General features: G+C 39.6%; 2 protein-coding genes across 3 annotated transcripts in view; one reads left to right on the top strand and one right to left on the bottom strand.

Annotated features, from left to right (window-relative positions):
- The window catches only part of LOC136260389 (protein arginine N-methyltransferase 1-like), a 28,238-nt gene extending 1,566 nt beyond the window's left edge, over positions 1–26,672 (top strand). The window contains exons 5-9 of the mRNA XM_066054100.1: positions 13,970–14,112; positions 15,602–15,689; positions 15,740–15,855; positions 23,585–23,735; positions 26,424–26,672. Of these exons, the coding sequence (XP_065910172.1) occupies positions 13,970–14,112; positions 15,602–15,689; positions 15,740–15,855; positions 23,585–23,735; positions 26,424–26,629 (704 nt within the window). The 3' untranslated portion in view covers positions 26,630–26,672. The remainder of the gene's footprint in view (positions 1–13,969; positions 14,113–15,601; positions 15,690–15,739; positions 15,856–23,584; positions 23,736–26,423) is intronic.
- LOC136260387 (liprin-beta-2-like) overlaps positions 26,571–27,012 on the bottom strand; it is a 36,439-nt gene continuing 35,997 nt past the window's right edge. For both annotated transcript variants that reach the window (XR_010703522.1, XM_066054098.1), the window contains one exon: positions 26,571–26,771. Coding sequence is in view for 1 of the 2 variants with exons in the window: in XM_066054098.1 (XP_065910170.1) it covers positions 26,631–26,771 (141 nt within the window). In the remaining variant the exon portion in view is untranslated. The remainder of the gene's footprint in view (positions 26,772–27,012) is intronic.

Here is a 27,012-nt window from a genome sequence, read left to right on the forward strand (position 1 = left end):
TTTGTGTGTGTGTAGTATGTGTGTGTGTGTGTGTGTGTAGTATGTGCGTGTGTGTGTGTGTGTGTGTGTGTAGTATGTGTGTGTGTGTGTGCATGTGGGTGTTTGTGTGTGTGTGGTATGTGTGTGTGCGTGTACGTGCATCTGTGTGTACGTGTGTGTGTGTGTGGCAGCATATATAGCCAAGTGGCTAGAGCATTGGCCTGGTAATTGAAAGGTTCCTGGTTCAATGCTCAGTCACCAAATTGGTGTTGTTTCCTTGAGCAGTTTACTCACATTGCTCCAGTCTACCGATCGCGAGCTGGGACTTAGTGGCCTGTTGTCAACTGGGGAAGCAACCCATGGTCACCCATCAATGGTTACCTAGTATTAACTGGGGAACCGAAGTAAATGCTCAACTGTCCTTGTCTCACACAGTGGGTGAAAGTCCAGATGGGACTTTGGGTGTCTACACCTTCACCTGTGGGACATGGTATTACCTGCCTCAGGAGGATTTGCTTGCATTGACTCCTAGCACTTGAGTAGCACACAGGTGTCCCAGTGCTTTTTCACTGGGTAAACATGACTGTAGTAGCATGGAAAATTGAAACTATTGTATGTACACTGAATTCTGGAAAACAGCTAAAAAAGAAATTGGATTTTTTCTCAAAGAGAATTAAAGGGACAGTGTGCCAATCCATACAAGTGCTAATTTTACATCTGTGAGATATGTTCATGATGTAATAACTTGTATCATGCCACAATATGACGAACTTGTATTTATCTTCTAACAGAATAGTTGTAAATGCATCAATATAAATTTGTACTGTTTTACTTGTAAGGTGTCTCCCCTGCAGTTCACTTCTTTGTTTGGCAGTGAAAAGAACTACTCTGTAAAGCTTTGCTCCATGCAAATTGCAAACAGCCGCTTCAACCAGCTGGTACAAACTTGTAATGTTGTCATGATTGTTGCACTGACAAGAACTTGTAGTAAACAAGCCTGTTGAATTAATTAACAGTCTACAATGGGCTAGCACTGCTGTACATGCTGTTGCATTACTTTCGAGCATTCACACTGTTTACAATATTCTACTTGGCTTAACCCTTAAACCCGCATAATCCAGAAAACTGGATTTGATAAAACACGAACCAAAAATGCACAATATTTTAGCCATTTTACATACATGGTTTTAAACAGGCATGTCTTGCAAAGCGTTTATCCAATCTCTTAGAAATAGAGATTTTCTTACTTGGGAAGGTCTACCCTTTATAACAGTGTACAAACTATTAACAAACAACAAGGAACTCACACGCTATGAAGCATTGAACCAGTTTGTTTCGTTTTACGTCCGTGTCATTAGTGTTCTTGCCGACCATTTTGTCAATCATGTGATCTTTGTATATCAACGAAATTGCCATCACATGACGACCAAGATGACACCAAGAAAATGTTTCTACGATGAAGTATGGCCGAGTTATGGCGTTTGGTGTATCGATATGTGAAGGGAGATGAAGAGATAGTTCTTTTGTACTTTAAAGGCACAGAGTGAAGTTCTGGGATGAAAGGATGCGATGAAGGATAGAGTGAAATTTAATGGTGGTGTTTGTAGTTTTTAGACAGCTTTAACAGTTCTTGTTCTATATTAGTTTGTTTAAAAGGCGTGCGTATAATCCAGTTTTCTGGATTATGCATTTTCAGTGCTTGTGTTTTGTAAAATGGCTGCGGGTTTAAGGGTTAAATAACCTGTCCAGACATGGAATTCCACAACAAAATGATTCCAAGTTGTTGTAGCAGGCTGTATGGAAGCAAGAATTGTTCATTTCCCAACCACAATCGCTCAAGTAATTAAGTAAAGCAGCATCAAATGCTAGTCGCACATATCTGGTTTCAGTACTTGTATGGCTTGGTGTATTACCCCCTTAAACTTTTCAGCCAACCAGATGATTTAGAGGCAGTGTGTCAGTATTGAAGCCATTCAATTTCACGTTATTTCACTGGCAGCATAGATACTAGAATACATTATGGATTGGAAACGCAATAATTATATTTTTACGGTTACAGGCTCGATACGGTCACGTGATACATTAGTGACATCTGAGAATGGCTAGCGGGCTGGTCAGAAGGGCTTTTTCTTTTGTTTTTAAGGATGGAATGTTTACTGGCACCAACGAACAGAGCAAAACCACCGCACTTCATGAAGTGAACTTGTTAATTAGCAAGGTTGCTGAAGACATTTTTGCCGTTTCTTTCGACCACTTTGCAAGAAAGTTGCTGCCATTTCTAGAATCCTTGGTAGGTGGTTACTGCAGCACAGTTCAAAGTTAATGTACAAGAAGCGCACAAGTGAAGTTGTTGTGATATGGGAAGATTTGGCAATTCACCAACGTCAAGCCGTGACACAGAAGTTATTTGAAGACATAAAAACTAGAATTGCATCCACCAATAACAGCAGTAGTAGTAGTAGGAGCAGCAGCAGCAGCAGCAGCAGCAGCAGCAGCAGCAGCAGCAGCAGCAGCAGCAGCAGCAGCAGCAGCAGCAGCAGCAGCAGCAGCAGCAGCAGCAGCAGCAGCAGCAGCAGCAGCAGCAGCAGCAGCAGCAGCAGCAGCAGCAGCAGCAGCAGCAGCAGCAGCAGCAGCAGCAGCAGCAGCAGCAGCAGCAGCAGCAGCAGCAGCAGCAGCAGCAGCAGCAGCAGCAGCAGCAGCAGCAGCAGCAGCAGCAGCAGTGAGAAACTAAGCTTCATTTCTTCTGACGAAGAATGCATTGTGAGGTATGCAGCAGGCTATTTGGTTTGGTTAAGAAGTATACCCTACACAATGTTCACTTGAGTGTATTGAGTGCCTATACAACGTGGCAGTCCAAGGAGAGGATTCAGATTTCCTTGGAATACACACGTGCTTGGATAACTCAAGTCAACAGAGGAGGTCTAAATGAACTCAATGATACAGCCTATTGTTTGTTTAAAGAGAAACACGAATCAGCTTGCCGTCTCACTTAAGGTTACGGTATAGTCACGGGCAATCATTCAAAATTTTGAATGCCTATCGATTCTTTTTGAGGAGCCCATAAAACCGGTCTAGCAGCGTGAAAAGTTTTAAATGAAGGTGAAGCCCTTCATATGTAATGTTTTTATGTAGCTACAGTGTAGTTTGAGCGAGGGGTCCGACACTTCGAAAATAGCGTACGAGATTTCCAGATTTCTACTGTGATTTCTGTTTTCCATGTTGATTTCTGCTGAATTCTGCCCACGCAAATGATAGTTTATGGAAAATCTTCCCCAATTTACAGAGAGTGTATGAGATTTCACAAAGTGTAAGACCCCTCGAGTTTGAGGCAGGTGGAACACTACTACTACTAGCTGTCACTACCATGTTTTTCCGCTGCCAAATACAGCAAAAGCTGTAGGCTCTATTGGCATTTCTGGGGCATGGGATACTGTATATTAAATTTATTAGGTCCTGTGGAAGCATTTTTGGCGTGATTCTTCCCAGTTACTCAGATACAAGCCTTCAAAGAGCTTGTTTTAGTCAAAAAACTTCTGAAAGTTCAATAAAACGTCTATACAACCAGTAACTTAAAAAATCGCTTCCACAGGACCTAGATATTCTAGTTGTTTAGTCACTTGTGTTGAAATTATAAGGATTCAGTAATCTGTTAGTCTGGTTTTTGGCGCGTTTTTATAAAACATTGCTAACAAACAAGCACAATTAGTTGTATTGCTAACACAGCACAGTTGTTGAAATTATTTATCCCTGCTTGGTTTAAAGCAGGTTTTGTAATTTGTTCCGCCCACGCATTTAAAACTATTCCGTAACTGGTATTGCTGATACAAGTAACTCTGGTAACTTCACAGCGAACAACACCAGTTGTCATCGCGTGATTACTGCTTTATGGAGCGCGTCCTGGCCAGTTACACTGTCTCACAATTCGTGAAATAACTCCATACTTACTTACCATATACCCTCAAAATTTGGCAGAGGCACTGGTGAAGCGTTTATTTACAGGGCTATGGAACGATTTTTGCGATTCACTGTTGACGGGCGTGATATCACTTGTTGAAAAATGCGGGTTTGCATTTTAACCAGTTTCCACGTTGTCATCGTTAAAAAGGATTCCATAGAGTTGTTCTACAAAGTGAGAAACCATAAGAGCCAAGGCGGTGTAGCGCAAGGTTGTTTCTGGGGTGAGTTATTTTTAACATCGGCTCGTAAGTTCAGAGTTTAATAGCCGCGGGTGATTTCACGGAACTTGGCATGCTAAGCTACAACATTAAAGACTATCATAAGAACCTTTAAATGTAGACTACATGGTTCACAAGCGGAGTTCTCCACCACCCTAAAATAGCTAATTAAATATGTGGGCTAATTTTAATTGTGACAAATGGGCATTGTACGGCTTCACATAATTACTTCAGTGCCACCTTAAAGTGCAGCATAGAAATCAGAAAATCACTATAACAGACAACAATTAATAGTTGAAATAAATTGTACACACTACATACCTGCAATCTCCAATCCTTCTCTTGTCTCTCTTGACAACAGCATCATGTTCTGTTGGGCTGGTGTAAACCCCTGCTGTTTCTTAACATTTGTTTCCCATTCTTTCAGCCACTGTAGAAATTCCTCCTTCAGCCACTAATACATGCATTTATGTAAATTCATCAAGTTAAGTTCATACCGTACATAATTAATTTGTACAGGCATGCACATGCACACAAATATATATATTATATATAATACAGACATGTGTTATGTACATGTATATTATGTACATGTATATTATGTACATGTATATTATGTACATGTATATTATGTATATTATGTACATGTATATTATGTACATGTATATTATGTACATTCAATCGATGTTACCTTAAATCGTGGGTCATCTGGTTTTGTGTATGAGTTCAAGTCTGGCTTAAGTGTCTTGAAACCTTCTGAAGTACATCTCACATTAAAGCAATCCAAAAACCTGTCAAACTTTCGAATAAAAGTGGCAGTCTCTTTTGTCTCCTCTTGCTTGAAATGTTGAAATACACTGGCCATTGATTAACTTAGTACCTACCGTATAGTAAAAAACTTTGACGGTAAAAAAGTTTGGCGAATGCCCGCAGTTTGAAAATTGACGGAAAAAACATTGACGATTGGGTGGCTTTTGTGAAATTACGTAATGGTGTACGACAAGGCACGTGGACTCTCGTAAACTGGTTTGGTCAAACCGGAACCACGTGCTAGTGAAAGCGTGTAGTTTGCTGTAGTCTCCTGCGATGCCAAGATCGTCGTTTTGTTTTTCAGTGGACTCTAGCAGCAGAGGTTATCATGAGTACCAAAGTATATGGCCGAATCCAACCGCATACGATGAACTTTTATGCGAACGAGAACCTGGAAATAGTCACGATACACATGCCGTTGCCATCAAGAAATATATTTCTGGAGTACTTTCGACTGTGGGACACGTTCCTAGGAAGATTTCTAAAGTGAGCTCAATCTTTATAAGGCGTGGTGGCACGATTCAGTGTAGGGTAAATGGGCACCGATGTTATTCAGCTGACCTTGAGCAAGGAGGATTAGAAATTCCTTGTATTTTAACCTACATTATAGATGACCAAAAGGAATGGGCAAAGACACAGGAAACCATCAATGTAAAGTTGGGCATAAAAACTGCAGATTGTGTGGATGATTTAGTTAATTTGGACTTTCTTGCTAATGCCAGTGCTGAGTCAACTGCACCGCCAGTTGCTATGGAATCTATAGATGGGTCTGTATCGATGGTGGATTTAACTGCTCAATGCAGCACTCAAGATCAGGTTGATCAGTCACCACCAAAAAAGAAGCCAAAAAACTTTTGTGAAGAAGACATAATAATGGGCCAAGAACTCTCTGATCTTGAGATCAATCTTTCACAGGAGTTGCTAAAAGCTCAATATCCAAAAGTGAGTGGACTTCAGTCTACACTTTTTCAAGAAAGAAATCAGCTTTTTCCAAATGGTTTTCTCACTAACTGCATCCAAATTGTTCACTGTCAAGCAAGGCATCACTGGGTTACAGCTTCGACTATAAACTGCAAGTTAGGTGAAGTGAAGGTTTTTGATACGTTGTTCAATCACTGTGATCAAGAAACAACTGGAATAATTCACAAACTCTTTGCTACAGCAAATTTTCCAAAGCTCACCATAACAATGGGACGTTGTCAAAAGCAGAAAGGAGGGATGGATTGTGGGCTGTTCTCTATTGCTAATGCTACAGCCTTGGCTTTTGGATTACACCCAAGCAAGCAAAAGTATAAACAGTCGGCAATGAGAATGCACCTAGTCCGCTGTTTTGCTGCAAAACAAATGACTCCATTTTCAGGGCATGCAATTAAATAATGTGGATATATACCCCACTACTTCTCATGCTTTGCTATAAGTGTATGTTATGATTCATTAAATAATTTATTGCATTAATAAAATTATCATTAAAATCAAATACTGGTTGAGTTAAAGTAGAATTCCAGCTTCCCTGAAGCCATTTATAATGATGTCAGGTTTGCTTTTAATGTAGTCAAAGCAAGATTTCATCCACCCAGCTCCCAATGGCTTGACTGTGCTAAGTTTTAAATCAACAGGTTCGTGTTTCGACTCTCCTTGCAACTGTGTACATACTTTCTTGGCATACCAGGTCTGAAACTCGTTTCGTAAGTGAGATTTCACTGATTTGTTCACACTCAAATCTAGTGGTTGCAACCTATCGGTGCAGTTTGCTGGAACCAATACAACATTAATGTTATTTTGATCGAGGAGAGTGAGGATTGCATGAGTACACTGGGCTTTGAAATTATCAAAGGTAAGCAATGCTGGATAATCACTAGCAAGCTTTAATTCTTCCCTCTTCTTATGGATGTATGGTAGAATAATGTAGGTAATGTACTCTTTCATCGTGTCCTCATTTGACCAATGATTAGCAGAAAATGTTATGTGCCAATCCGACGGAAAGTCATAATGTGGAAGGCAACGTGTTGTTTTCCCTTGATAAACTAATTGAGGTGGCAAAAACTCTCCACTCATGGAACCTGCAAAAACAGCAGTTAGCTGTCTTTTGTCGTCTTTGCCTACCAATTCAACCCGTTTTGCCCCTTCTTCAGCCATCGTCCAATCTGAAACTGGAACATAATGTATTCCAGTTTGATCAAAATTAATTATAAGCTCCTTAGGAATTTCATCCATTGATACCACTACCTCCATGTCTAAAACGTAGTCTCTCTTGATTTCTTCAAAGTCCTCAACAGAGATTTTAGCTTTTGTTGTAGCCTTCCTCCTCACAAACCCCATTCGCCGTAACAGATACTTTGCCCATCCTTCTGTCAAAACGATTTGTTGTAATAAGTTGGCATCTTTGTGCATGAGTATACCCTCAGCACTAGCTATAACAACAGCAGTGTTGATAACAAGGCCCTTAGCTCTTAGAACCCCAACATACTCCCTGACCTGTTTATTGAGTTCTTCACCCAGCTTGAGTGGTCGTCCAGTCTTTTTCAGACAGAGTTCTCGTGATTCTTCCTGTTCAGAATCGTCATTCACAGTGCCAACAGATTTATTATTTGCCAAGTCTGCCTTATATTTATTCTTCCACCTCCTAACAGTAGGTTCTTTCAAAGACGCAAATTGATCAGGGTATTTGCTGGCAAAATATCTCATCGAAGCGGTTGTTCCAAACTGTGCCGCTCGCTTTGCGATAGCAAATCTTTGGGCATCACTCACTTTTATGTAGTTACCCCTGCTGGAATCAGCATCACTGGAGGATTTCGTTGACGGCGGAGGTTGTAGCTTAGACGATACCCTTTCATTGGCCGCTTCGATTGCTCCCGGTGGAACTTTGCTGCTTAACGGTCCATGTGGAGCAGGTAGAGCAATATCTTCTGTCTTCTCTTTTGGTAGCGGTTTGAAATATTGAAGGATAGACTTCATCACAATCCGTCAACGTGGCCACTCGATTGTGATCATGTGATAACTGAAAAGAAAAAAAATGGCGGTAAAAAACTTTGGCGAATCGAACCTTATTCGCCAAATTCGCCAAAGTTTTTTACCGTCAAAGTTTTTTACTATACGGTATACACATACATGGACGATAATAATTTTTATTCACAAACAAACGGTATTCTTACTTGAGCTGCCAACTTGACACGCATTCTGGAATAAGAATTCAGATGCAAATGTTCTCACTTGATGTTTGGAGTGAAAGTCATCCCAGATGAGAACTGACACTTCTTCTGTGGATCAACAAAACTTATGTGGCATACATTATTCTGTGTAATGAAGTTAGCTATATATAACATAGCTATTTGAATGCAAAGTTACATTAACACACATTCAAGATCACTCACCTGTGGTGTCTCTTGTAGGTACGTGGAAACTTCAAGGTTTGTAAAAATTACTCTTCCCATCAACATGTGTGGTAACATCATTGGGTGTGATTTGGGCTTCAGTCATTGCTCTGTTACATCTCAATTCTATTGTATCTAGGGTATTGTTAATATCACCCAAGTTGACAAATCCAATAAGCTCACACGAATTTTTATCAAATACTAAATCTTCTTTAATCTTCATTTCATCTGATAATAATACCACATACTGATCTTTTTCTTCTTTAACGTTGGCTTCCTTTACTAGTTCTATGTTAATATATTTCTGAAAACCATGCCTCTCTTTTGTGTAGTTAGTATAGTCTCTTAGTGTCCTTTCTGAAGGTAATGTTAGTACTCCTGTACTACTTCTAATGACATGATAAGCACTGGATGAGTGATATTTGACACGCAAGCAGCGATAACTCTTGGATGCCAATTAAGTTGTTGTTTGTTGCTTTAGTGCTTGCTAGTTGTTTTCCAAAATATTCTTCGAAATGTACCTTCTGAATTTTCATTTCTGATTTCATTACTGACTTCTTTCATTATACTACTTATGTCACTTTGTAAATCTTTCTCTAAAGTTATGCCCTCCTTATTTGCTCCATTACTGTCTTCAGCTTTCTCTCAGCAGCTGTTGACCGAATTTTTATAATGTACTTGTTCTGGTGGCGTAAGTAAGCAAAAAATTGGTGGTACTACTAGTAGAAATCCTCTCATTTGTCACAATAGACTGAGACTGAGTACATTTTTTGGAATTCCCAATTATGGTAAGAACCGCAAAGACTGTACATACAGTTGTCACATTTGGTACTGTTGGTTATTATTCTACAGGAATTACTGCGGACTGTTTGACTGTACCATTCACCGTTTAATTCCACAGGAGCAAACTTGCTCAATATCATCACTAGGGCTGTGCTATACTGCCATTTTAGTATCACAATCGATACTAAAGCCACTATTCACGATACTGAATAGTTCATGATACTTACAAAGAAGTCAATCATAGCTGGTGCTACATAGTGTATTACTCAGTATTCCTCTAGGAAAAGATACTAGCCACTATCATCCTTGTTTACAGTAACAATTATTGTAACACATGCTTTGAGGTTATGTAATAGTTATACCACGGCTGCGAGGGATTTTGCTGATATATACACCCAAAGCCCAAGGGCTGCGGGTGTATATTGTAAGCAAAATCCCAAGCAGCCGTGGTATAAGTGATGTATATCACTTGGGATGCACTCACCTAATAGGTGAAAGAACTAACGAGAACTCATCCCGTTCGTTTTATACAGTAGCATCTGAAGATCGATCGTGGTTTTAATAGCGTGGGCTAATAGCCATCAAAACGTTGTCCATACATTAAAACGTCATTAATACGTTACTATGCCTCAACATGCAATGTTAGAAAACGTGCGATTGTGTTAATATTGTTATCATTTTTGTACTAAGTTAACCCATTTTTGTACTAAGTTAAGCCAACTAACTTCGCTATTGGGACAGTAAGTAAGTTATTATATGTAGTTATACAACGGCCACGAGTGCTCTGCCTGATATAAACGCACGAGCCTGAGGGCCGTTAGGCCCGAAGGCAAGTGCGTTTATACAGGCAGAGCACGAGTGCACGTTGTATAACTGTTATGTACCACTCACCTAATAGGTGGGGAGAGTCTCACAAGGCAGCTGTAACACTTATAAAGGCCAGGTTTCTAACATTGATTGTGGGTAACCAAGCCGGACGTTGTGATGACGTTCCCTCTGCAATACTGCAGCCACCTGAGATATTGAAAGCTAGTACACTATGGATTATATCACTAACCTGCATTCGCTGTTCCGACTCTCATCATGTAGTGCTCAGCATGCCAACGTGATCACTCAATCACTATATAGACTAAGCGACAGACTAATCGCCATAGTGATTCTCTCGAGCAAAAAAAAGCAGCTAAATAGACGTTTTAAGTAAACAAAACCTAACTACTAAATGATACTAGTTACTATTCACACTGGCTAAACTCGAATCTGGTGGCATGACAAAACTGGTTACCACAATCGAACGTAAAGGTGAGTATTATTTAGAATATATTTGTTTTATTGAGTCATTGTCGAAGTGGACTACAGTTTAATCTGGGCTAAGATGGCACCAGACTAGTAAGGTGTATAAGTACGTTTATATATGTAGACTAGAGTTGTGGCCACCCGCGTTGGCTTTTTCGATCGCCATTGGCTGCTTGTAAACATTATACGTATTGGTGACGTTATGGCCCACAATCGACCTTTACATGTCAGGCTATAAAAGTATTCTAGTGATCTGTGAAGTGTCTTTCCACCTATTAGGTGAGGTGTCGTAGTGGTCTTGGCCACCGGCACTTGTGCTATGCTGCACAAAACCGCAGCCAGTGCAATATCTGTATATTGCACTGCGGTCGGTACATTATAACTTATAATGCACTCGTTGTGGTCTACAAAACCGCAACCAGTGCGTTATAAGTTATAATGCACTCGCTGTGGTCTGCAGCAGTGCAATATACAAATTATGGCACTGGCGGTGCCTTTGAACTGCCCACGTAGAGTGGTACATTATTAAGTTAAGTACTTAGGACTGTAAGTTACTAACCTATTTCAACGTAGCAGTAGTAGCTTTGCTGTTCCGTGGTCTGTTCAAAGGCATACTCATCCACAATCGCCCAAACAATTATTTTGTGCCTTCATTATCCTTTAGTAACAACCAACTATTCTATCTAAGCAAATGTACTAAGCTTAGCAACCACTACAAAAACGAGTCCCACAATACAAAGCTCTATGTCGCTCAATATAACAAGTCAAAGCGCATTGATTTCTTTGAACTGGCTGGGTATCAAAGTCATTGGCAAACCGCTTTCCCATGATATTGCCGGGCAATATGCGAGTTAAACACCAAGCGGTGCCTTGAATGCCCACGCTAAAGTGAGTGATATATGTTATGGTATTCACACCTCTCTGCAGGAGTAACCAGGTTATGACTACAAGGATTCTTTTCTTTTCTGCATAATAAATAGATTTTTAATGACAATAATGTACAGGCGTGGTATCACGATAGTTAATAACAAAATATCGCGATGTCTACTTTCAAAATATCAAGATGTCAATACCGCGATATATCGCTAAAATGTTAATACCTCTCAGCCCTAATCATCACCATGACGTGATGTAATTTTACCTCCTCTAGAAGTTAGCATATCTACAAAACAGTTGTCTGTATGACCTGGATGTATGACCTGGACAAACATTGCAGTTATCCAGCTTTACAGCGAGAGAGATCAATGAGTCACAGTTTAGTTGTTTTGGGATGGAGGAGAGTATAGGTGATACAGAATCACTCACGCAATGGCCATGCACAAATGCTGTCCATGACAAATAATTTCTGTTATACAATGTGTGACTACTAACAGTTGAGTAAATGTTGTGGGCAGTGTGAAATCAGAAGGTATAGAGACTACCTTTCCAATGTTTACTGTGTCCAGTGTGGTGGCAAGGTGACTGACTGTATCAATTCATCTAATGACTTATTACACTGTATGGAATTTGCCATGACTTCAGTTAGGTCTTCATGCATGTACTGACTGCAGGTCCTCTTGTGTTTAGGTGGGTGGCTGCCGCGAGTGGGACTTCCACTATGATCTCCAGGTGCTGTACCCTTGTGTTGTTTTGGCTGTCTTCTAGCTTTAAATTTCCTCCCTCCTGTGGTCTTTAATTAGGAGATATCATCCTTCCATTGCTCAGCCAAATGAATAAGTAAGTTGTTTCTTGTTTCCTAGAAAACCCCCACAAAATGCCCAATTATATTACAAGTTTTCAAATATAACATTATAATTTCCCAGCAATGTTTAAAACAGTATTTTTATGCGTGCATAGGGCTAACACACAATTAGGATCAAACACTGTACAGTATTGAAGTGATAAAACCCCCACAGTGCTTTTTGGCCATAAATTTCACATTGAAATACAATTAAACATACTACGAACGGACCAGACTAACCTTAAACACCTATACCATCCATTAGCTACATTCCTTGCACATGCGAGCGATGACATTATAACGTAATAAACTATAACTACATGGTGGGCTGGGCTTATAAACCGTATCCATGCAATTGTTTTAAGTATCACATGGCCATATCGAGCCTGTAACCGTAAAATATATTGCGTTTCCAACCCATTATGTATTCTAGTATCTATGCTGCCAGTGAAATCATTGCATAACCGGAACTATACGAACTTTTACGGCAAGTATACCAGGTATGGTAGGTGAGATATATATGGTCTAATATGTTTTTCCAGCTGCACAATACTGTAAAGGCGCCATGACAATGTGGCGCTTCGACCTTCAACAGTGATGATGGTAACAGTCTGATCATTCACCTGGTTACAATACATGAACATAGGTTGTTGTGTAGCATTAATTTCACACAGCAGTGCCTATCTATGTTTTCACAGCAGTAGGTTTACAAGATTAAAGCACTTCGCCCACAATTATTATTCTAGGTGTCAAAAACAGGGTTTGAGGTTTGGCTCCATTACTAGAGTTTGAAAAGGGAATGGTGTACTTCATGTCTTCACCATAGAGTGTATTCACATTATGTCACAAATGAGGAGTTTATTTAAGACACCTACAGCGCTTATTTGAGATGTGTGGATAAAGCCCAATGATGCAATGGAAAATAATTGTGTCTTCGTTCTTTCTAACAGACCTTGTACAGAGCAGCTATTTTGTGATGAATGCGCAACATACTAGAAGCATGAACTCGTAGCTGGCCTACTTCCTGATGTAGCAGTGGAACGCTTCATCTTGTGTAGCCACTTGGCAGGCTCCATTGTCAATTTTTTTTTCAGAAACCATACTAATTACACTTGTATTACTTTATTCTCTATTGATAGGCAACTACCAGACTGCCTGTATGTGTAGAGAGAAAACCAATTCATGGCAGTAATCTATTAATGGATAATGACATACTAGAAGCACAATGGAGTAGCTGGTCTGCCTTTTGAAATATTCAACACAGTACCCGCCATATCGTGACATACGTGGGCGAACAGATGGGATGTTCTGTTGTGATATCAGAAAGTAGACCAGCTACGAACTTGTACTTCTAGTATGTTATTACCCATCCATTGGTGATTACCACATAGCCATGGATCAGTGGAAAGAATGAAAATGTGATATTTTTGTATTGTAGCATTGGGCTTCCTTCCACTTGTATTTTAAGTGCCTCGTTGATAATTTCTTTGTGAATATGCTCTATAGAAAATATGTTGTGAAAATTTGAATAACATGTGTACTTGCATCCTTGAGTCATTAAAATGTTTTTAAGGGTTCAGCTCAAACACACAATACTGGTATGGTATAGTGATTACAATACTGGTATTACAGTACTGGTATTACAATACTAGTATTACAATACTGGTATTACTGGTATTGCAATACTGGTATTACAATACTGGTATTACTGGTATTACAAATACTGGTATTACAATGCTGGTATTACTGGTATTACAATACTGGTATTACTGGTATTACAATACTGGTATTACTGGTATTACAGGTATTACAATACTGGTATTACTGGTGTACTATAGTGATCACACTTATACAAGGAAAGATTGAAGAGGTACAGTTACCAGTGGAACAAGTAGATGTGATCATTTCAGAGTGGATGGGATATTGTCTGTTCTATGAATCCATGTTGACAACTGTGTTGTGTGCTAGGGATAAGTGGCTGGTGAGTGTGTGTACCTGTGTGTAGTGTACTCCCCTGTATGTAGTGTACCCCCTGTGTATAGGGTACCCCCGCTAGTGTATGTATCCCTTGTATGTCTAGTGTATCCCCCTGTGTCTACTGTATGTACCCCCCTGTGTGTCTAGTGTATGTACCCCCTATGTGTCTAGGTACCCCCTGTGTGTCTAGGTACCCCCTGTGTGTCTAGTGTACTCCCTGTGTCTACTGTATGTACCCCCCTGTGTGTCTAGTGTATGTACCCCCTATGTGTCTAGGTACCCCCTGTGTGTCTGGTGTACCCCCTGTGTGTCTAGTGCATGTACCCCCTGTATATAGTGTACCCCGTGTGTATAGGGTACGTGTCTAGTGTACCCCCTGTGTATAGTGTACCCCCTGTGTATAGTGTACCCCCCTGTGTGTCTAGTGTACCCCCTGCGTATAGTGTACCCCCCTGTGTGTCTAGTGTATGTACACTCTGTATATAGTGTACCCCCTGTGTGTAGTGTACCCCCTGTGTGTATAGTGTACCCCCTGTGTGTAGTGTACCCCCCTGTTGTGTAGTGTACCCCCCTGTGTGTAGTGTACTCCCTGTGTGTAGTGTACCCCCTGTGTGTGTAGTGTACCCCCTGTGTGTGTAGTGTACCCCCTGTGTGTGTAGTGTACCCCCTGTGTGTGTAGTGTACCCCCTGTGTGTGTAGTGTACCCCCTGTGTGTGCAGTGTACCCCCAGCCAGGTGTGGTAGTTAGTATATATATATACAAGTATAAGGAAAAATTAAGAATTTTAAGTTTGATTAGGGATCATAGAAAAAAACAAGGGAGGTCGCCTACACCTGCAGATATACTAGTGAACATTGAAAGTGAAGTAGTCATTGTGCTTCGCTTGCAGCTATGTTCAGCTCGTTACACAGTGTTTCAAATGAAGAACCAGTATTAGAAGCGCCTCTGCAATCAATCCAGTCACCATGGAATATACGGACAATTCCTGTATTCCTGTTTAATACAAACATACCATGCACTGTGCTACTGCCAATCGACACCTTGCACTGTCAGCAAAAAGAAATGGGACACAAATGAAGACAAAGGTAAGTCCATGATGCATGCATTTTACATGCTGCGGTATGCCAAATAGCCACATCTCGGGACAAAGCGATATCCAACAGTGAAATAATTAATCCTGTAGCCTTAGCTGTTATCGAGTTACGCTTGTCTGAAGGCATCAGGCAGGCAGTCAGTAGAAAATTCGAATAATTTTAAAATAAAGAAAATTTTTTTGTAGCTACCTATTAGAAGCATTTAGGGTTGTACTGAAGGCACTTTTGGGCTTGGTTATACCTAACCAATACTGCCAAGGTGCCAGGATGGTATTGTGAAGCTGGTATTTGGGTGATATTTTTTGGCTATAAAAACCCAAATTTCCATGATCCCTAATAATACAGTAGAGATACTATATTACTGTGTACCAAGCCTTCTTGTTCAATGTCATGTCATAGGCCCCAGGTGGTGTCATGTTACCAGACAAGGCCTCTCTCTTCTTGTGTGCCATTGAGGACAGAAAATATAAGGAAGAGAAGATACATTGTGGGTGTACCCCACATGCTGTTGCTGCGGTCATCATGTGTTTTGCATAGTCTGGGAGAATGTGTATGGGTTCAACATGAAGACCATCCAACGAGTTGCCTTACAGGAACCTCTGGTTGATCTGGTAGAAGCCAGACAAGTGACTACTGGTCCGTACCTTTTGAAGGTCAGCACACCAGTTGTAACTTTTTTGTTTTCATGTGTGGATAATAACCTGTCTAGTAACTGTACCTCATAATGACCAGATACTGTGTAGCAGGGAGGATATTATCCTTGGGGGGGTTGTGATATGTGTCAAATCAACAAGGAATTTAGGATCACCCCTCGGATTTTGACAGAACTTGGTGTGTTTGTAAGTACCTGTGGTGCTCATCACCCATGCAAAATTTCAACCCCATATACCACATGGTTTCTGATTTATGACCACAAATATTTTGATTATTTAGTGAAAATTTGGACCATCTGTAGTTACAAAATCGACCGTATCTTTGTACTGTTAATAAAATTTTTACCGATTAAAGACTGTTGATTGATCTTTCCAGTGATGTATAAATTATGGGGTTGTCCATCCTGTCTGACGGATCCAAATATGGTGCTGATAAACAGGTGTACTTCAACCCCACAATGTGTCCAGAACATGTGAGCATTATACTTTCTTTTCAAAAGTACCTTCTTAACCCTTTATTATCGAATGGCTAATATATTGCCATAACGAGTGCCCTTTATAAACGGAGCCATAACTCCTTTTTCCTAGGGGCTACGAAGCTGAAATTGCTACCAAACTGCTCAGAAGGACCGGGCGTTTTTAATGAAGTTTACCGTTCGGCGATAGGAAGAAGCATGGGCAAGTTATGGCACTTGGCAATATAAAATAGCGTATACAAAACAATAATACCTGTTTAAAACTCCATGTTCGCCTTCTCCCTGCTACTAGTAGGCTTTAGTTGGAATTACTCCATTCCCCACGTGATAAGGATTCTAAAAATAAATAGTGTGATGTCATCGCGTTGATTAGTAAGATGGCGGCGCCCATCTTTCAAAGCCATGGCGATACGGAGAAGATACGCTTTCTTCGCTTCATAGCGCGTGAGTTGTGTGTGTGATCTGTAAGTATTCTAGCTGTGTTGGTAGAAGAGAGAGATGGCTATCAAACGGTATATAGCTTGATGGGTTAATTAATGGGTGGGGTCCACTCGTATCGCCCACAGTTCACACAAGCCATAAAAGTTTTCACACTTGCGGTTTTGTAAAGAAAACTTCGGTAATAAAGGGTTAATTAAGTCAAATCCCACCACAGTGCACTAACATAGGCTCACTCCACAATATAGTACTACGTGGGGGCTATGTCAGACCAAAAGTTGAGATGTTTGAACACTTCAGCATATGTCCAGACATGTTGTCAGAACAGTTTTTAATTGTAATTTCGGGCTCTGCTGCACAGTCACGTATGTAACTTAAAAGTCGTGGAATGGGTCTATGTAAGTGCACAGCAACTTGACTTGATTTTTAATCAATCTGAAAAGATGGAAAAATTATAAAGCACCGGCTGAGTTTCTAGATACTGGTGGCTTATTTGAAGCCCACCTGTCTAATTAAGACCATCTTTTGGATCTACTGGACAGGGTGGCTACATTGGAGCTATAAAACTAAAGAAATAAGAATCAACAGTACTTAGTATAAAGGTGGTCTTGCAGTACAGGTGGTCAGGTTGTATTGTGCTTGTATACCTACATTGTATAAGAGCTTGTAGTTGAGAGAGGTGTACACTACCATACAGTAATAATAGAGTACAAAATTCCACTGCATACAATAGCATATTTAATTATTCTCTTGAACCCATTGTGGTCCCACCACAAAAATTTTATTAAACAAAGTTTTCAACTACTGTATAGCCGGAAATTTTCGAGGGACAAAACTTTTGCGAATTTTGCAAGAAATTACAGCTTCGTGAAAATATAATTGTGAAATGTTTTTGCATTTGGCGGTACATGAAATAGACCAGTTCATTTAGGGACCTTAAAAATGCAATTAGTGTTAATTGCGTATGACTAACAACTGGATGCTGTGGATGCCCATAAAATGTATTGAAGCCATTGGGAAAACGATGATAATCAATGGTTAAATCTCCATTACTTACAAAGTATACAGTATATTCCAATTCTATGTACATAGAATGAAACTACATTAATTTCTCTTTCGCTTCGTGGTTGTCTGCTGTGAATAGGGTAAAGGATGAGCGAGTTATAGCGTCGCAAAGTTTAAGATTTTGCTGAACAATGTTTTACATGGCTGGTAATAGTGAGCTTGTACTTGAAAACCACTCAGAACTGATTGGAAAAGCTTTGTAGTAGAGTTTTCTGTGGTTGGCATCAAAGATAAAGGCTACTATCGACTTAACAGGCCAACAAGCAAACACTATCCAGGTGATCCTAAGTGTTGTTATTCCATGTAAACTTAGAAACAAGCACCTGCTTGCATGCTTCGTCACTAGACAACTTTTTCGCCAGGCGTTTTCAACTTCAGCGGGTCATAACTCAACTCACCAATCGCTACACCTAGAAGCAGCAGACAACCACCATCAGGTGTAGAAATTAATGTAGTATTCCATGCTGTCTTCAAAAAACGGATATCTTCTTTACTTTTTGTGTAACAAAGGATTTAGTTCCTGTGGTTGTCCGTTTCCCAATGGTTTCTGTACATTTTCATAGCTAACCACAGCATCCAGTATTGCGCAGTAGCAAATACCACAGCAATTAAAATACTTTCATAAGTAAAGGTCTTCCTTGTTTTTTTGCAGCAAATGTACTCACAAACCCTGTTTTATCAGCATCTGATTTACCTTCTGTCACCAATTGCAAACCGTCTTTGAGTAGCTTCACCCATCTGCGCACAGTGCTTTCGTGCAACTTTGTGAATTCACCAGTTTTCTTGAAATGCCGTATTGATGTAGTTATGCCATACTGTGAAGCATATTTTGTTATTTTTGCTTTGTTCTCATCTGAGAAAAACTCGTATCATCCTCTTTGCATTCCTGCCCTTGCTGCCTCAGCCGCTGCGTCCTCAACTCTCTTGACTTCTATTGCAGCCATTTCTCTAGCCTTCGGGGTTATCTCCATTTCCTTAGCTCGCTTGAAATACTTCAAAATACCATGTTGACAAGACATTTTGCTGCTGATCAACAGACCAGTTCATTTAATGGAAAGTAAAGTCTGAGTATACATCAAGGATTCTAGGGCATCTGGTTGTGTTGTTAATGCATCTGTCACCTTAGCAGCTGCAACAGGTATTGTCATGGCAAAAGATGCTAACATTTTGTCAGAAAATGGTGGTTATCTTAGCCTGACCAAAAAATGGGCCAAACGATTAATGACAAGAATGGGGTTAGTGAAACGAAAAGGTAGCACCGCAGCCAAAATCACTGCTGAAGATTTAACTAAATTGAAAGAGCAGTTTCTTACTGATATCAAAATTTGAAACCATTCCTAAAGACCTTGTGATAAATTGGGACCAGACTGCAATAAAATATGTCCCAGTGTCAAACTGGACTCAAGGGGTTAAAGGTGCCAAGCGAGTACCAATAGCTGGTATTGACGACAAAAGGCAAATTACTGTGACATTGACTGTCACAGCTAGCGGAAAAATGTTACCAGCACAAGTAATATATATATGGTGGTAAAACTCCTGCCTGTTTACCAGATGTTAAATTTCCCTGTGGTTGGCACATAACTTACACACCAAACCACTGAAGATACCTACCATGGTGGCATACATGGTGGCATACATACACAACATTCTTTTACCTTACCTTGTGAGTGCTTGTAAGAAATTGGAGTTGTCTGATACCTTTCACAACTTACTAACCGAGTCTTGATTCTCACAATGTTATTGTGTTGGGTGTACCTGCCAACTGTACAGACCACTTACAGCCATTGGATGTAAGAGTCAACAAGTCCATCAAGCACCACCTCAAGGACTCTTTTCAAGTATGGTATTCTAAGGAAGTGCAAAAACAACAGGGTCATCCCAAACCGATAGATTTGAAACTTTCAGTGCTAAAGCCACTGGGTGCACAGTGGTTCGTAGACGCAGTTCAACATGTACAGAAAAATAAGCAAATTATCATCAATGGCTTTGATGAAGTAGGTATTGTTGATAAACTAAATTAATACTTTACACAGAACTGATCAACTAATTATTCATTATCAATGTACCTCACCCTAATCACACATGTACATTAACAAATATTTGTGGAAAATTATTCTTGATTGAATTTAACTATACTTGTAAAGTGTATTCATTTAGTCACTCAGGAAACCTTTAGCTTTGGGAAAGGTTCAATTTTCACTGCAGCAAGACATTCCATAAGATGTGATCTCATTACTGCTTGGTCATATTTTATTTGGGATGGATCTTCTCCAAATGCAATAGCTGTGGCATTTGCTATAGCATGTACACCACAATGGCTGCTACCAGTTCACTGTTTCTGCACAGCAACCACTTTGATGTTTGACAAGCTACACTTTCATCAACAATGCTGATCCATGATCTAGCGAGCTGTATGCTGAATCATACACTAGAACGTTTTTTCCATTCTTACAATTGACCGTTGTTGCAACAATCCAATGGTTTCCATTGACATGAAATATTTGGATTGTATTGGTTGTTGGGCCCTTCAGAGCTTGAGATTGTAACAAGGATAATTTCAAATCATTAAGCTTTGGAAACTGGTTTTGTATAAGTCACTGTGCGCCATTTATATGTAGGTCTGTGAGCTCCAAGCCTTGCTCAATGATTGCTTTATCACTGTTCTGGAGAGTGATGTCTCTAATTTTTACCCATACTTCATCTCCTGATGGTGAAGGTAACTCAGGCTCAACCTCTCTAGAGTGAACCACAGCACAGGCACTATTAGCTACCAGTGAGGGTTTTGGTGCTTCATACATGGCTGAAGGTACTGCCATGGCGGTATTGGTACAGTTCTGTATTCTTCTAATAGCTGATACTTTTTCTTGCAGCTCTTCCAAACGTCTTCTGATCTTTTCAGTCAGATCTCCACTGCCTGAAAATGTGTACATGCACGGAATCTCAACACCCTTGTGGAATATCACAGGAATAACGCCTTGAGCCAGTTATTGTACACCGAAGCACTCCCCCATCACGTATGTAAAGAGTGCAGATACATGAAATCTCCCTTGGCACATGCCCAACAATATTGCCATCTTTCTTCACTGCCACTGCAAATAAATCATGTGTGTTTCCTCTCTCTCTTGAACATGCTAACGTTTCGCCAACCACTGGATTCCAGATTGCTTGATACACGTAGTATCCACGAACGCAGCAGTCAAGGATAAAGCTGGTCTCACCCATGCCGCTAGCTAGCTATTGACACTCTTAAATCTTTGCAGCAGGTCGGATAACCACCAGATACCTGCAATGCTCTGACGCTTAGTGAAAAATGATAATTTAAATTTTTGCGAACGTTTCTAGACTTTCGTGAATTTAAACAAGTTGATGTTGATTTACTTCTAAAAACCAGGCGCCAAGCAGCTAGCTAACTCATCTGGAATAACTATAGACAGTATATACTACTATGAATTAACCAACTATGTATTACTACTTTACAATAGGGTAGTTTGATAATATAATTAGCTATTTCATGTATTTCGTAATTCATGAAATATTCGTAATTCGTTCAATTACGTTGCTATGCACTGCTAAGGAAGCGTTTGTTAAATAAACCGCTTTAACCAATATATTACGCACAAAACTATCTTCTAAACTGTTTTATGGTGTGACTAATGTGTTTTTCCCACAAATTCTCTCGACAAAGCCTCAAAGCTGCTCTTCATTTTCGTTTGCGTACGTAAGGGATACGCCCCCTTTCAACTCGAAGCGATAGGCTATTCCTGGCAGTGTACGAGGCCTGCACCGTTGTTTTTCAGTTGCTAAATGCCTGAAAACCTCAAGGGGAAGGTAGTCTGAGGAAAGTCACCACACCCGTATTTCAGTCCGCCGAAAAGAAACCACCTCAGAGCAAAGTTCACCTGTGCAGAAGTTTAATACAGACTTCATTTCACTTTTACTTCTTACGTAAAAGCTGCTTTTACCGTTATTAAACGATTTTGCTCACGTGGGTGCGTACGGACAAACATAGGTAGATAGGTACATAGGTAGATAGGTAGATAGGTAGATAGATAGGTACACACACACACTTTTACGGAAACAATTACAGTAAACCAGGCGCACGCCCACAGCCGGCCTTTGGCCGGCTGTGAGCATGCGCCTGGTTAAAAATGCGAAAATCGTCTTTTTTACAGTTGTGCAAAAGTTTCATCCCTAAAAAATTTCCAGCTATACGGTAAGTACCTCTCAATTAAGTTGATATCCCATAATTTATGCATCACTTAAAAAGGTCAATTAACAGACTTTAATTGGTAAAAATTGAGTAGCATGTGTAGTGTAGTACTGCCATGATATAGAAAAACTCTATTATCAAGGTTTATATCACGATATGAACATATATCACGATATAGAACTAACTACTGTACGGAGGGAAACTTTGGAGGGGGGGAAATTTGGCGAATCAAGCAAAATATCACTGTTGGCAAAATAAAATTTGGCGAATTGTTAGCAAAGCGCATGCCGTATTGAATTAATTAGATCACTAATCGCTGTACCTGAAGCGAGAACTGGAGTGCCACGCCTCTCAGTGATTTGGCGCCTGGAGTCAGCTACCAACAAAAAGATAATACTATATAGACAGTAGATCTACACCTCTGAATAGTGAATATCGTACTTAACATGGTAGGACTCGCTATAGTTGTCATGCCCATTTCGAGGTGAAGTTTGAGGATACCACGTGTACAGTAACTAGCTACCTAGTGAGGTAGTTGAGGCAGGCTTGGCTCTAGCGTAATGCCTGGCCCACTATCCCTTGGTTGAGTAGAAAATCGATTAGTTAGAGGCTTGGTTTGCTCTTTTCTTCGCCACCAAAATATTTGGATGGGGAAAATTTGGCGGATTCATGGTCAATCGCCAAATTCGCCAAATTTTAACGGCGCCAAAGTTTCCCTCCACACGGTATAACATTTGCAGGACAAACATATTCATTGTAAGTTTAAATGTATACCACACTGGGAGGTTTTAAGGTTTCTATGTAGCGCCAGCCACTTGCCTCAACTGTAAAGCAGTAGCAAAATGCATTTAAAACCTGATAACTTTGGGGTTGGCTTGTTTACCACACTACACCATCAACACATAACTTAATTAAATGCCAAATGTCATATGTCTGGCCTCCCCCACATCATTACACTAAGCGGTGTCACTATTGTGCAACCATCGATATAACTGATTGGTATATCATATCACCACCTTGTTATATCGATACTATCGATGTATCGTGGCAACACTAGTGTAGTGCATGTCCATGTAATAATTACTACTGACAGCTGGTAACTACACCATTGATAGGTGATACTGAGCCTTCTGAGAAACCATGTAGTATATGTATGAGCGATGAGCATCACAGGTACTACAAACACCAAAATCTGAGAGGTGACCTTAAATTCCTTGTTGTCACAGAATGATCCATATATGAAGAGTGGAGATCTACACATCATGATGTAATTTATGATGTCCTGTCTTAACAAGAAAACACATGTAATTAGTTGCACTGTGGTACATGGCTGTTGCCATCAACACTGTTGCCATCAACACTGTTGGTGACATGTTCAGCATTGAGGTGTGGTGACTTGTATATGTTAGGCTTATTTGGTAGCTGTGTGCTATTAATAGCAACAACCTCTCTCCCATAATGGTTATGATGCTACTACTAGCCAGGCTTGTGAGACTAAATGTGTAGTTTTCGAGGTAATATTTGAAGTTCTTTCACACAGGAAGTGGACTTGTACACAGTACAAGAAAAGGATCTAGAGTTCAGTGTACCATTCCACCTGTCTGCGTTACGTAACGACTATATTGATGCATTGGTCACTTATTTCACTGTGGAGTTTAGCAAGTGTCACAAGAGGACTGGAATTAGTACAGGTCAGTATTGCCCCTCTGTTAGATAGTAATAATAGATGTTACCTATTATGGTATGATGTGAGAGCCCTACTGTTTGTGTTGTTACTATACTTGACCAATCTCCTAATATAGCTGTAAAGATCTTGATAGATTGGCTGGTGATCATTTTTACATCCTTTATGAACACCTGTTTAACCCATATCCATCGTAGTATCATTAATACCAGTTTAACCTGTTGTGCATACAGTAACCATAGTAGTATCATTAATACCAGTTTAACCTGTTGTACATACAGTAACCATAGTAGTATCATTAATACCAGTTTAACCTGTTGTACATACAGTAACCATAGTAGTATCATTAATACCAGTTTAACCTGTTGTACATACAGTAACCATAGTAGTATCATTAATACCAGTTTAACCTGTTGTACATACAGTAACCATAGTAGTATCATTAATACCAGTTTAACCTGTTGTACATACAGTAACCATAGTAGTATCATTAATACCAGTTTAACCTGTTGTACATACAGTAACCATAGTAGTATCATTAATACCAGTTTAACCTGTTGTACATACAGTAACCATAGTAGTATCATTAATACCAGTTTAACCTGTTGTACATACAGTAACCATAGTAGTATCATTAATACCAGTTTAACCTGTTGTACATACAGTAACCATAGTAGTATCATTAATACCAGTTTAATCTGTTGTACATACAGTAACCATAGTAGTATCATTAATACGAGTTTCAGGGATGTAGCCAGGATGGTTTCCAACAGTATCATCACAAAGCAGTGGCAGATCTAGCTCCTCCTAGACAGTATTAGTGTATCTAACTTGATGTAACACTTTACCCACTACATAGCATACTCTAATAGAGCAATCAAAACTGGTCACAGGTTTGCTCAGTTTAAAGGATTGTTAACAACAGGCTAATAACATGGTGTATAGTTTTAATCGGTTTGAGTCTTCCCTTTACTAGCTCGATAAAAACTTGCGTATTTTTCTTTTTAGCATTCGTAATTTTACAGAGTTTAAAAATAAAAATTTGATTTTCTCAATACACATGCTTGTGCGAATATATAGGGTTTTTGCTGAGATGGTCACATTTCATAATATGATAGTTATGGGTCACAGCTAGTACAGACATGAACCCCATTGATGACTTGTATCACACGGTCATAGCATTATTATAATGACAATGAAAGGACTAATATTATACACTCCAGTATCATTGGATTTGTATGAAAGTACAGGAGACCCACCCACCTCCTGCACAACAAAAAGCTGCAGAGAAGTTCATACTCAAGTGTTACATCACCTACGTAATGAAACACCTTAACACTCCACATCATTTCCAACAATGAAGGTATAAATATTAGAGTATGGACCACCTCATTTCTAAGATGCCATATAGCACAGAGCAGCCTATCATCTGACTTGAAAGCCACAATGACTGACCGAATGTTCAGACATTTTGACTTATCAAAATAAGCTTTACCCTTAAACCTGCATGCGCCGATAAATCGGCATTTACGCATGGCTGTAAACAAAGCACTGTAACTTGCAAACGATTCTTCCTGTAGTTACGTAATTATCACCATTTTATTTGTAATTAAACAAGGATTAAACCTGATACCTAGGGATTTACCCTAGGACGAAAGCATGGGATCAAAACTCACCCTGAAACTATCATTATGCAAAATAAGTACGCAAAACCCTTACATACATTTAGAAAATGGTTAATATCTCCTTCCTACTTTATTAGATTCGTGTGAAGTAAACACGAGGCGGTTCCCTATTCAATGGCAAGTCATGCCATATATAGCTCATGTGATTTAATTAATTGTTAATATGGCTGCTGTCATGAGCATTGAGAAATAACGGAAAATCTAGCCACCATTTACATCGTTCCATAACAAGTAAGCCTCGTTGTTACAGTAGTTATTTAGACTTCCTCTAATAGCCCAATGAATAAACTTTCTGTTGGTGTATAGCTAGAGTTAGGCTAGTCTGGCTAGACAGGCCATTTTAAATGGTTTTGTGTAATCATGTATTCATTAAAATTATGTGCAGGTTTAAGGGTTAAAAACAATCAATTTATATTGCTGTTTAAATAGACATCTGGTGTAGTGTAGGACATGTTGCTTAAAAGATTTAGTCATTAAGGTGGTGAACAGGTTCATTAAGGTGGTGAACAGGTTCATTAAGGTGGTGAACAGGTTCATTAAGGTGGTGAACAGGTTCATTAAGGTGGTGAACAGGTTCATGTAGTTGCAGACAAACACAGCTACAGTATACAATAAGTTCAAAACTGCAAGATACTGTACTATAAGTTACTTTTGTAGGACAAATATTGACGAACATTTGCAAATAAAAATGTTTGAACATTCGAAGCTTCAGTGTTAGCTATATGAGTTACACATCCTTTTTATGTTTTATCTTTCTAATCTTATTTATTAATAAGTTTGTAAACATTTGGAAAGTGCATAGCAGCAGTACTGAATGACACGATCGATTGATTACTAATGGGCGTGTCCACTATACTGCAATCATGCATTGCTAAACACCGACTCAGTTATTGCCAAGCTTTAGTAATCTAAATTTCACAAAGGGGCATTTCTTAAAACCTTTGTAAACCTCCTCTCAATGTCCTTGAGTTGTATGTGCATACATGTATAGTAACCATGTTGATATGCAGCTCCAGATTGCCACTACACACACTGGAAACAGACAGTGTTCTACCTGGAGGATTGTGTGACAGTTAAGAAGAGTGAGCCACTAACTGGTCACTTCACAATGACCCCCAACCCTAACAACAGGAGAGATCTCAACTTCACTATCACTGTTGAGTTTAGTGGAGAACTGATGAAGTGTTGTCTACAACAAAACTATCGTATGCGTTAAATCATGTTAATGTAGTCATTTCATGATCAATACTGTACAATGATTGGTCCATTTGAGTGGGGAGGGGACACAGGGGTGTGTCACCACTGAATGGAGTCAGAGAGTCTTTCTTCCGAGACTTCTTACTGCGACTACTGGGGCACTAAATAATAAGATACAACATAATTAATTACACTAGAAACACATGAACATGTACGTACAATGAGGAAGTTAGTCATAAAATGATAGCAGTGAATTTGTTGCTATATTGGTGGAATAGCAAGGAAGCATGCTATTCAATATTGATAGAATATACACTGCTATATTCAGAGGAAGCATGCTAACCCTAATGGTTATTCATAATGCTTCCTCCATACTCCCTCACCATTTATGACTAGTGGGTT

The sequence above is a fragment of the Dysidea avara genome, chromosome 7 (genome assembly GCF_963678975.1).
Source record: "Dysidea avara chromosome 7, odDysAvar1.4, whole genome shotgun sequence".
In the NCBI taxonomy this organism is placed as follows: domain Eukaryota; kingdom Metazoa; phylum Porifera; class Demospongiae; order Dictyoceratida; family Dysideidae; genus Dysidea; species Dysidea avara.